This window comes from Haliotis cracherodii, unplaced genomic scaffold (genome assembly GCF_022045235.1).
Source record: "Haliotis cracherodii isolate W230 unplaced genomic scaffold, xgHalCrac1.p SCAF_12, whole genome shotgun sequence".
NCBI classification, from domain to species: domain Eukaryota; kingdom Metazoa; phylum Mollusca; class Gastropoda; order Lepetellida; family Haliotidae; genus Haliotis; species Haliotis cracherodii.
Genome location: NW_027266267.1, coordinates 43,469,780 through 43,482,744, shown reverse-complemented (window position 1 = coordinate 43,482,744; position 12,965 = coordinate 43,469,780). Strand labels below are relative to the sequence as shown.

The window sequence follows — 12,965 nt, the reverse complement described above, 5'->3', positions numbered from 1 at the left end:
TTCAGACATCTTGTACGGCAATTCGAAGAGGAGTAAAAGTGCGACAGAGGCGTCCCCAAAGTCCGTGGAATCGGTAGCGGTAGAAGGGAAACCCAGCACAGTAACTACACCCACTGTCGCTGTGCCAAGCTGAGCAAGGACGAGGAAACCCAGAAACGTCCAGTCACCCTTGTTGTCAATTATAACATGTAAATTGATGATATTAAACTGATTTAAAAAAAACAACGCTGTTTATTGTATATATTTGAAAAGCAGTCATGCTCAGGTCAGTAGGACAGTTTAATTTTCAAAAGTAGATCAATTTGCTTCATATATTATTTCTACATGCTTTCTCTACTGAAAGCAAGACTGCTGACAGAAATCTAGTTGAGCAGACCTGGACGTCACCAAGGTAGGTCTGTCTATGATTTAGGAGACCTCGTATGAGGTCTATCAACTCATCAAGGACCCCAATCAGCCATAATCCCGTTGTTTACATTACTGGCTTCATCCTTTGTATCACGGCACTGACTTCATCCATGGTCATCATCACTGCCCTTGTGTGTACACAGCAGGCTTCGCTACTCCAGTATATCTACCCTACGGTATAAACATTGCCTCCTACGTGTATATATACTTGCTTACTGCACTCTGTAAATCACTTGCTTGATAACGGTGTTAGAACCTACACCGAAACGTCGCTCTTAATTGTAATAAAGAAGTTGTTCATCCATAAATTCTTATCCTTACTCATATGAGGTCTTTAAAATCACAGAGAGACCTCGAACGAGGTCTCAAAGTTACAGATAGACCTACCTTGGGGTCGTCCAGGTCTTACCTCCAGGTTATGGCACGGTGCTAAACAAAGGGATGACGTCACCATATGTTTATAAGGATAAGTACAAAAAGTCACATAGGGACTTAACTGACAGGCAAGTAAAACGTTACGAACAGGAAAAACTGAACACGTATCCAGGTCAGAAAAGACCTCTTATGACCTGTGCGTAATGTTCAAGAAAACTAATGAGGGTCGAATGGTTACAATGTGTAAGTTACCATGTTGACCCCAGGTCAGAGTAGATCCCTTTTGCCTAGTGCTTCATGTGAAAGTCAATTATGGAGGATCGGATGGCTACGAGGTGTCACCATGGTGATTGCATGTCAATGTACCCTGACAGTATGTCTATAGACACTGATTTGTCTGGAGAAGCCTCGAATATTCAAAGGCTGTCGTTACATAGCTTGAATATTTCAACACGATACCCACGTCTATACGAATAACAATATTACAGATTATTTTATTTGGAAAGGCAATTATTATCAGTGATTCCTCATTCTCCGCATCTATCGCTACTAACTATTATAGAGTGGATACCATTTTAATTATCGCTATCAGCCCTTGAGCCATTGCAGGATTTCGATAATAGTATCATTCCTGCTGCAAAAATAACGTTGGTACTTCAAGGCAGGGCATTTTTTAGTTGTTTAACGCCGCACTCAGCAATATTCCAGCTACACGACGGCGTCCAGTTAATTGTTTGTTTGTTTGTATGTTCATTTGTTGTTTAACGCCGCACTCAGCAATAATCCAGCTATATGACGGCGTCCAGTTATTTGTTTGTTTGTTTGTATGTTCATTTGTTGTTTAACGCCGCACTCAGCAATATTCAAGCTATATGACGGCGGTCTGTAAATAATCGAGTCTGGACCAGACAATCCAATGATTATGAGCCTCCACCTACGCAAGCCTGACCACCCGCCCCGTTAGTCGCCATTTACGACAAGCATTGGTGATTGAAAACACAGACATTGTGTTCTTTGCAACCACGCGTAAAACAAAAAAACAAATCTCTCACGAAACCATTGCATAATAAACAACACTGAGGTCATCCCAAACAAAAGTTAATTTTAAACGCACAATGTGCTCTTTCGTGACGCTGTTACATGAATAGGAAATAAAAACATGCTCATCCGCTTTCTAAGTTTAAATATTTACATATGATGACACCCAAAGCACGACTGGCAGACTTGGCTAGCTCGTTCACTGCAAAATTTAGGTCAAAGTGCTCATGAAACCAGAGACCAAGATATTGGTATGCATGAGTATAATCAATGACATTGTTACTTAAAGTAAAAACAAATTTGGATCGGGGTATTACATTTGGGCGGAAATGGATTACGTTTGTTTTTTTAACGTTGACTAGCAAGCGCCAACGGGCGCACCAGTCGCTAACACACTCAAGCATACGTCGCAAGCTACTCTCGTCCGGGGCTATTAAAGCAATATCGTCTGCATAAAACAGAGTACTCAACATTGCATGATCAATGTATATACCACAGTTCAAATTGTTGATTTCACTGACCAAGTCGTTTACGTATACTGAAAATAATGTCGGCGACATGACACAACCCTGTCGAACTCCAGAATAGACTGGGAATATATCAGTGTGACTGTTGTTTACACGAACATATGATTTAGTGTTGTTATACATTGACTGAACTGCATGAAGAAATCTACCATTTATACCTAGACACATAAGTTTGTACCACAGACACCCTCTATTGACAGTGTCAAATGCTTTTTTTATGTCAATGAAGCATACATAGGTAGATTGTTTTAAAGAATTTCCTCTAATGGTAATTGAGTACAGAGTAATTGAGTTCTGTTCGTCAGCTAGAATGTTATTACTTTCTAACCATGTATTTAACCGCGTATTTAAAATGTCAGAATACAGTTTACATGGAATTGATAAGAGAGATATGCCTCTATACCCGAGGGGGTCAAGGGGATTTACAACCAGATAAGTACAATTAGTGAGGGGACAAAATGACCATAAATACTTGAGAAATATCTACATAGTACTAGATAATTCCGTGTACTGCGTGAAAGATACCAAACAATCTCGATACATGAACAGATCTGCCTACATATATGTGATAACATATATCAAATCAATACATGATGAAAGTAGGAGATTAAACTGCGAGAGGATAACATTTACAGACAACAAATTCTCTTACAATACCCTGATGAACATAAAGACACCCAGCTGTGCTTAGCGGCAGCGACCGCCTGACAGGAATGGACCGTGACAGAGAATTGACAAAATTGGTGTCACGAACGTAAGGATTTTTGGGGCGTTTTTAACTGAATAACAATAACAACAACAATAACAATAACAATAATAATAATTATAAGGCTGCAGTGTTGAGGAGTCTTCACATTCTCCGAAAAGTTCTGGGAGGGTTTGACTAGGCAGCGCAATAACAATAACAATAATAATAATTATAAGGCTGCAGTGTTGAGGAGTCTTCACATTCTCCGAAAAATTCTGGGAGGGTTTGACTAGGCAGCGCTTCCTGGGAGAAGTCCCGTTCGCTGACTGGGCTGCGTGTAGAGGGGGCAAGAGCTGATGATGAGCCTAACCACCCTGATTGTGGATCACCCAAACTCTCTTTGCTGCATTTTATATTATAATCTGTAAATAATAATAATAATAATAATAATAATAATGAAATGAAGATTGTGTAATAGATTTAATGAAAGGATGCTTCATTTTAATGGCTCTCCCTGCAACACTTCCTATTAGAGATACATAGTCGAAACGTTTTATATGTCAAATAGAGACTTACATGTTGTTGTGGCCTGGCTTTATGAATCCATCGACCTTAAAAGTCGAATCACTATCAACATCCGTGAACCAGACTAAGAAATGTAGCTTAATGTGTAACGTATAGTTAAGTTACTCACTGATACCAGTAGAAACAAAAGACCAAGGACGCCGATGCCAAGGAAAAGATTCCCCTGCAATATCTGAATGAAAGATTTGGCTTCAGTTATCTAAAACAGCACGAAGGTTATAAAATACATTCCTATACCAAATGAAAACGAATGAAATACAGTAAACTACTGTTATAACGAACTTACTTTTTTGGTCCCGACTATTTGCTGTAGTTATGCTGTATATCTGCTTATAACGAACTACGGTTATAACGAATTAAAATTAGTAGTCCCTTTGAGTTCGTTATAACCGTACTTACGGTAGTTATTGTTTTAGAACGACATAGCTTGACGATACATTTGAAATGTATAATAAATATAGGTGTTTAATGCTTTAGATGTTTCAACAAATCTTAATTAACTATTTATTTATATCTTTTTCGTGGCATGGATGAATCACATTCTTGTCCTTCAAATTATCATTGGTTTCGGCCTTCTGTGCCTTGTGGTATCTGAGAAGAGGATTCTTAAAGATTTTGATTTTTAAGAGCATTCCGTCAATTTAACGAAGGAAGTTTAAACATATTCTATTTCATATTTCTAGATTTTGTGCATTATGGAGAGAAGCTTTTTAAACAGTTTTGATGTGATATTTTTCGTTTAAAATTATTTTAAAGACAAACATGAGTTCTCTTATGTTGCTAGACAACCTCCTGAATTTCAGACTTATACCTTCAACCATTTCGGAGAAGTAGAAAGTTCACAGACAAAAGGTCAGAACCCCAACAAAATATCACATGGAGCTACACGGCCCAGATTGTCACTTACGATTACTGTCAACAGCACTGTCAAACCGATGAGGCCGTAAACCCGAGCAATCATAATCATGTCCACCACTCGTTTGTAGAAACCCTTGTAGACGTTTAAAATAAATGCAGATGTTTTATTTATGAGATAAGTATAATGTGTTTTTAATGAAGAGGTTTGTTACCTGGAGATTGAAACCAAACCCGCTGTTTAAAAGTTACTTGAAGTCAACAGGCAACACATCTTTTCATTAAACGCATTCTCCATTCTGCCACGACAAACTTCAAAGCAAATTCTTTAATATGAGCCAAAAGAATTGTTCCAGTCTTGCTTCGAACTGTTCACTTTGTCGATTCTTAGGTTACAATACAGGTTAGAGGAAGGTGTTTTCTGTTTTAGCAAATTATGTTTTGAGCAAATTACCATTGCATTTCAGTTGGAGTATCTGTCTATTAAAAAGAAAGAAAATTACTCACGCTGTGGATAGCTGCAGCGAAATCGCCCCCAGCACTGATCCAGATGTCCTTTGCTGTCGCATGACCCTGAAATCACCTTTAAGATTTTTGAAAACGTTCATGGCAACAAGCGTGAGTAAATGTATTTTAAGGCCAAGCATCAATATTCAAGCTAAAACAACATGATAATGGAGTCTGGACTGATCCACACAACAAGCCAATTTAGTCAGACCAACTCATTAATCAAAGCATCCATTCTTCTTACAGGACTCATACAATCCTCCAAGTCACATAGTCTGACCATCTGATCCTCTTACAGGATCCACACGATCATCCAAACCACATTGTCTAACCATTTGTTTCTCTTACAGGGTCCACACAATCATCCAAGTCACATAGTCTGACCAACTCATTAATCAAAGCATCCGTTCTTCTTACAGGCCCCATTCAATCCTCCAAGTCACATAGTCTGACCATCTGATCCTCTGACAGGATCCACACAATCATCCAAGTCACATCGTCTGACCAACTCATAAATCAAAGCATCTGTTCTTCTTACAGGAACCACACAATCCTCCAAGTCACATCGTCTGACCATCTGATTCTGTTACAAGATCCACACGATCATCCAAGTCACATAGTCTGGCCATCTGTTCCCCTTACAGGATCCACTCAATCATCCAAGTCACATCGTCTGACCATCTGATCCGCTTACAGGATCCACACAATCATCCATGTTACAACGTCTGACCATCTAATCCCCTTATATGATCCACCCAATCATCCACGTCACATTGTCTGACATTTGATCCCCTTACAAGATCCACTCAATCATCCAAGTCACATAGTCTGACCATCTGATCCTCTTATAGGATCCACACAATCGTCCAAGTCACAACGTCTGACCATCTGATCCCCTTACAGGATCCAGGCAATCATCCAAGTCACATCGTCTGACCATCTAATCCCCTTACAGGATCCACACAATCATCCAAGTCACATAGTCTGACCATCTGATCCCCTTACAGGATCCACCCAATCATCCAAGTCACATCGTCTGACCATCTGATCCCCTTACAGGATCCACACAATCATCTAAGTCATATCGTCTGACCATCTGATCCCCTTACAGGATCCACCCAATCATCCAAGTCACATCGTCTGACCATCTGATCCCCTTACAGGATCCACACAATCATCTAAGTCATATCGTCTGACCATCTGATCCCCTTACAGGATCCAGGCAATCATCCAAGTCACATCGTCTGACCATCTGATCCCCTTACAGGATCCAGGCAATCATCCAAGTCACATCGTCTGACCATCTGATCCCCTTACAGGATCCACACAATCATCTAAGTCATATCGTCTGACCATCTGATCCTCTTACAGGATCACACAATCATCCATGTCATATCACCTGACTTCTGATCCTCTTACAGGATCCACACAATCATCCAAGTCACATAGTCTGTCCATTTGATCCCCATCGTTGTCTGACATGGGACATATTGAGAAACTTACCCGAGTTTCTTTTGCTATCAAATGTACGAGTCGATAATTGTTTCAAATTCCGAGGCTTGCCGAGTGATATTGACGAGGGATATATTTGATATCAAACGTCACAAGGGTGAGATACTAGTTATTGTTCCTCCTATCTTCTCAGTTTGTAAACGGCAATAACCAGTGCTTTGTGTGTAAAATGTGCAGCTTACCAGCTTCAGTGGCAGAGAGATTAGTGAAATCTTTTGATGTTAACGTCATGGTAACGGATGACATCACATTTGTTTGTAAAGTATTGCGATGCAATTTCATTGAAACAATATTTTCGTAGGAGAGATCGCTTGATCTCCCTCAAGCAATATCTCCTGCTGAAGCCAGTTTTGGATGACGGGCGGTGAGGTAGCCTAGTGGTTAAAGCCTTCGCTCGTCACGCCGAAGACCCGGGTTCGATTCCCGACATGGGTACAATGTGTGAAACCCAAGACTTACCTTAGCGTTTCTTTCGATTATGAAATGACCAACACACAACTGGCAGAGGACAGCTATTAGAATACAAACACACGCCTGAAAAAAAGTGTATGAGGACGAGTTTGTTTGTTTGTTGTTTATGACGGCAGTCTGTATATAATCGAGAATAATTATCATGAGAATCGAAATACGCAATTGGTATACGATGACACGCATAAAAAAATTCCAACCACCCGATCCAGTGTCTGTACAATACAGTAATACAATATATTGTATACAAACACAGAGAAAGTTTAGATGACAGTTGACTGCTACCTGTATGTGGGCGAGGGCGGAGAATTACAATACTGTTCAATACAGTCATACATGTCCTATTTCTAGATCTTACCTTCTACTTGGCTTGCCGACAAATATGGAAGAGCTGTATGGACATGTATAAAAGGGAAACGTTTCCTGTCCAGTTTTCGATCACTTGGTATAAGGAGTATAGCACAAAGCAGTGAAAGAACAGAAAATCGCAAATGGGATACGATGACTTGCATCAACCAAGTCAGCGAGCCTGACTCTGCGATTCCGTTAGTCGCCTCTTACGACAAGATTAGTAGCCTGTTATGGCAAGCATGGGTTGCTGAAGATCTATTCTAACCCGGATCTTCACGGGTCCGTCTTATACATCCTGGTGCGGATGCAGGTTATATGTTTGCATACATCTTGGTGTACTTCAAAGAGCTTCACCCTTTGAATCAAGGGGTTATAGCGAAAACTGCACCTCAGCAAAACGTCACCGGGCGAAAACGGCACCGATTGGCGAAAACGGCACCTCGACTCAAGCGAAAACGGCTACTATTGCCTGGCGAAAACGGCACCTTATCTTTTTTACCTTGGTCAAATAAGTGATATTAAACTTACATGTCACCACCTCACTTAGGTTATGATATGATATACAAGTAATTAATACACTTGGGAGTGATATCATGGTTAGAAAGTAAAAATGCTGTATCATGTGATAACTGTGACCATGTAAATAAACCATATATATTACTACAAAAATCGTTCTTATCATTATTAAAAATAGAGGTGCCGTTTTCGCCGGACACATTGTAGCCGTTTTCACCAAATGCGGTGCCGTTTACGCCAGAGAAATCGGTGACGTTTTGCTGAGGTGCCGTTTTAGCCTGCACCCGAAGGTGTGACGACCTTACCATATACACCTGGGTTTCGGGCTGATTAAACCTTTTCCTGCTGATACATAAATTGACTTCTGTGACATATGGAAGCCATGTCCGGCATTTTGAAATGACATGCATCTGCATGGTGTATTTTGATTAGTTAGTTGGCGAAACCGCATTATCAGTGGTTCATATTGGGAAAGGGAGGTCACTCTAATTTCAATCGGGAGCTATCTCCGTTGTTTTCGTATTTACGAAAAATGACGTCAGTCACGCTGAACGTTGTAGTTGGTCCAATCATTAAGATAAAGATAAAGCGTATTCTTAATTAAATGTTTGAAGACAATATATATTTCCCTTCCCATCCGTATCTTGCAGAAAAATAAAAAAAACGGTGCTTGCCAATGGAATTAACGACCTAGTTTTGCGATGTTCGTACAAGTGAGGTCTGCTGTAGTTTATACACATTGGTATATTCTAATCCAATTAAAAGGGGCGGTCGGGTAGCCTAGTGGTTAAAGCGTTCGCTCGTTACACATATCAAACTCATTGCATTTCAATCACAAATTTGTGAAAACGGTATATAGTTAAACAGGCCAACACGTGTTGAAACATACCACTCTGTATCTTTGCCAGTCCTCTCGTAGACGTACAAGCAGAACTCCGGCTGTCATGGCCAACACTATACAGAGAGTGCCGATATCTTCAAGGAGAGGGCAGAAAGCTGCTACGTCCATGTTCTGGTCCGTCGGCAGTAACCGTATCACGAAGCCAGGCGACACCCATGTCAGGAACCCAATAGTTAGGACGCCTACTAGAATTATCTGAAGAAGAATATCAAGTAAACCATCACGGTCGGGTAGCCTAGTGGTTAAAGCGTTCGCTCGTCACGCCGAAGACCCGGGTTCGATTCCCGACATGGGTTCAATGTGTGAAGCCAATTTCTGGTGTCCCCCGCCGTGGACAATGATTACTTGTCAGGAATGTAGTACTATCTAATATATCTATATTTAGGTACAAGTGTGTTGCTATATTTAGAAGCTAGTGCTTTACTGATCCAGCACTGTGCGGAACCTACCAGAAGCTGGTTATACTATATGAGGGACCGACGGCATGCCTATGTTATCTCACATTTCATCTTGCATTAGATCAAGACCAGCTCTTGTGTGAAGATCACTTTTCACCCTGGAGATCCAGCCTAGGCCTATCTCGGAAGCTTGACCACTGTTGCTGCCAGGTGAATATTCTCACTGACATTTGCTATAACCATTACTCTCATATTTTATATTGCCACTGTACTTGTATTGCTTTTATTCTCTGTACTGTCACGCTATTGTGTACTGACATTGTAATTACTTTGCAGTAATTTGTATTGATTTGTAAACCTAGACTTTATAATACAAGTGTTAATTGTATACCATTTGTTAAGTGTTTGTTAGTTTAAAACTGAATTCTTTTGCATACATGTTTTTGGGTTAACTTACTGTTACAATTTGGAAATCGACACGTCACACGGAAATCGTCCATGATGTTATTGAAAGAGCGCCCAGAAAGCGGAAGGTCGATGGTTCGATCCCCAGCCGCGTCATGCCAAAAGACGTTAACCGGTAGTACTTGTTGTTACCCTGCCTGGCTCTCGGCATTCAGGAGAACAAACACGGACTGGTCGGAGTGAGTATTCTATGTCTGAGTGGTATTTATGTTAAACCACAACAAAGTATCACAGTGGGCTAGCACTATAAAACCTGCTTTAGGCCCACAAACACATCCAAACACACACGCGGCGGTGAACCCCATTCAGATGAATCTAATCATGTAGAACATAAACTGACGTCCAAAAGAAACTTTACCAGAGTTTGAAATCACTCTTGCTCAAAAACAACAAAACACACATGCATGAAGTAAAGTGTATTGAGAAGATCAATATATCAACATAATCAACGCTAAAATGACAATCATACCGCGACCGAGAATGACGTCAGAGCCCCCTAAACGTGTGGTACAAAACTTGAGCTTTCAGAATCATGGACAATAGACAGAGTACATAAACAATAGCTCAATAACAAGTCATTAGTAGCGTGTGTGACCACCAAATTCCCCAATACACGCAACAACTCTTCGACGCACACATAAAAGTCGGTCGTCTGATGAGGTCAGGTGGGATTTGACGCCATTCTTCTTGGAGGGCCAAGATCAGTTCTTGCCGGTTGGCTGGAGAGTGTGGTCGTTGTCGAACACGACGATCCATTAAGTCCCAGAGGTGTTCTATGGGGGACGTGTCGGCTGAGCGTGCGGGTCACGGCAGGGCGTTGACGTTGTTGGCTGTGAGGAAGTTAGTGACAATTCTGGCTGTTTGGGCTCTAGCGTTGTCATGCTGATAAACTGACACCACGTGGCTGCTGTTGGAGAAATAGTAGGCCAACTGGACGAAGAATGTTATCCATGTACCGCTGAGCTGTCAAGTTTCCGTCAACGATGACCAGCGGTGTCCTCTCCTTCCCACAGATCCCTCCCCACACCATGACACTCCCTCCACCATATGGTACGACCTCCTGCACGCAACACGCCGCCGTTCGTTCACCCCTTCGGCGATAAACACGTTGTCCCCCATCAGCCCTAAACATACAGAATCGACTTTCGTCAGTGAAGACAACCCTCTTCCAGTCACGTCGTTGCCAACGTCGTACAGTCCGGGCCAATCTCAATCGCGGACGACGATGTTGCGCTGTCAATAGCTGTCCTCTGTATGGTCTAAAAGCCCTGATTTCACGAGCCCTGAGTCTCCTGGCCACTGTATGTCGACTAACCCTGTGACCTAAGGCATTTGTCGCCGATGACGTCACTGTCAGGAAGCGATTTCGGAGGTGCAAGGAACGCAATTGCAAGTACCGGTCATCATGGGGCGTGGTCACCCTGGGTCTGCCTGTTCTTGGCCTGTCAGCGGTCCGCCCTGTCTGTCTGTAACGTTGCATCAAGTTGGTAACGGCAACACGGGAGCAACCCAAGGGTCGTGCAATATGGGCGTGGGTGGCTCCCATCTGTGTTTTTCACTTTTTCGCGTGTTATCTCGCAAACATGTAACAGACGATTAACATCTTCTGCACACACTATTGTTGTATTTAGGTTATGTGTTTTAGATAGTCTTCATCAAAGAAAAATTTATACTTTGTCTGAAATTTATATTTTCAGTTGGTAAAGTTTCTTTTGGACGTCGGTTTATAATAAAATGTATTCTCCATACAACCTTTGAAGGAACAGTGACATAACATTGTGTTGTCGACACACAGGAGAATGTCCACACAACAGATATGTATTGGCTAGAGTTTTTTCTTTACTAAATTTGAGCACAATAATGTTATCGGTTAGTGTTTCGGTAATAACAAATTGTAGCATTACTTTTAGTCAAGCTGTCTTCATTTGACATTGTCTTCAGCAACCCACGCTTGCTGTGAAAGACGACTATGCTTGTCGTAAGAGGCGACTAACGGGATCGGGTGGTCAGGTAAACTGACTTGGTTGATGCATGTCATCATATCCCAATAGCGTGGATCGATGCTCATGATGTCAAACACTGGATTGTCTGGTCCCGATTCGTTTACTTATACAGACCGCCGTCATAGAGCAGGAGTATTGGTGAGTGCGGCGTTAAACAACAAACAAACAAACATTCGACAGATGTGTACCTGAACACCTGTTTGTATCACTTTCTGAACATGCAGCGAGTACAGATGCCGAGGGAAGACACTCATTGTCCACTACTATTTATTCCGACTAGTTGTGTTGGGTTTAATAAAAGCGTAATCATAATAAAACCTCTTCCAAAAGCAGCATCCAGCGTACGATTCCGACCATATCATGAACACGTGTTTATAAATCACTATCAAATAGTGTACATGTGATGTTTACGAAAAGGCGAGCGTCTCCTGCCCTACCGAGGCGCCAGTCCTAAACCCTTGCAAAGGCAAACTGTTCATCCGAAAAAATACACCCCATTTGTCAGATATCCCATTTGTCAGACAGATTAGTAAGGATGGCATATAAAAATATGTGATGCTATAATGAATCAGTCCTATTCGACTTAATCTCCTGAGTTTGAAAGATCAAACAACTGAGGACCACTCTAATTAGATACAAATATGCTTACTACATGGAGAAGTGAATACCTTTGAGACCTAATCAATGAACTTTTTGATGACGTAAATAGGAGTGAGTGAGTATGTTTTTAGCAATATTCCAGCAATATCACGGCGGGGGCCACCAGTAATGGTCTTCACACATTGTACCCATGTCGGGATTCGAACCCGGGTCTTCGGCGTGGCGAGCGAACGCTTTAACTACTAGACTACCCGACCGCACCTCTGATAAATGAGAGGATACGCATTCATTAATGGAACATGTAGATTTTGATGAACTATTCAAGACAAAGACATGAGGTGATATGAGGTGAAATGGGGTTTAACGTTGCGTCCAAGATTATTTCACTGAAATAGCGACGTGCATGCAATAGCTTATGTCAATTAATGCATGAACCTATTTGTATGCGTGGCTGCTTGTACTAGTCCGGACTTATGCTGAAATTATAGTGCTAGTCCGCTGAGATACCATACCACAGTTTTACATGAATACCCCACTCAGACACAGGGTGCTGACTCCGAGCCGACCAGTCCTTGTTTTAGCTGACGATGGTTGGTTGGTTGGTTAGTTGTTTAACGCCGCACTCACCAATATTCCAGCTATATGATGTCGGTCTGTAAATAATCGAGTCTGGACCAGATAATCCAGTGATTGATATCATGAGCATCGATCCACGCAATTGGGATCGATGACATGCATCAACCAAGTCAGCGAGCCTGACCACCCGAT

General features: G+C 41.6%; 1 protein-coding gene across 1 annotated transcript; it reads right to left on the bottom strand.

The window, feature by feature from the left end:
* Nucleotides 1–2,610: 2,610 nt before the first annotated feature.
* On the bottom strand, nucleotides 2,611–8,917 carry LOC139457915 (uncharacterized). The gene is made up of 6 exons (XM_071239256.1): nucleotides 8,720–8,917; nucleotides 6,955–7,029; nucleotides 4,984–5,049; nucleotides 4,529–4,612; nucleotides 3,731–3,793; nucleotides 2,611–3,458 (listed from the first exon to the last, which is right to left on the bottom strand). The coding sequence occupies exons 1-6, from the start codon at nucleotides 8,837–8,839 to the stop codon at nucleotides 3,447–3,449; spliced, it is 420 nt and encodes a 139-aa protein (XP_071095357.1). The 5' UTR covers nucleotides 8,840–8,917; the 3' UTR covers nucleotides 2,611–3,446.
* Between the last annotated feature and the right edge of the window lie 4,048 nt (nucleotides 8,918–12,965).

Coding starts and splice junctions, on each gene's coding strand:
- LOC139457915 (XM_071239256.1), bottom strand. CDS start 8,839: ATGGACGTAGCAGCTTTCTGCCCTCTCCTTGAAGATATCGGCACTCTC. Junction 4,613..4,983: donor TCGCTGCAGCTATCCACAGC/GTGAGTAATTTT, acceptor AACGTCTACAAG/GGTTTCTACAAACGAGTGGT. Junction 3,794..4,528: donor CAGTGCTGTTGACAGTAATC/GTAAGTGACAAT, acceptor TCTTTCATTCAG/ATATTGCAGGGGAATCTTTT.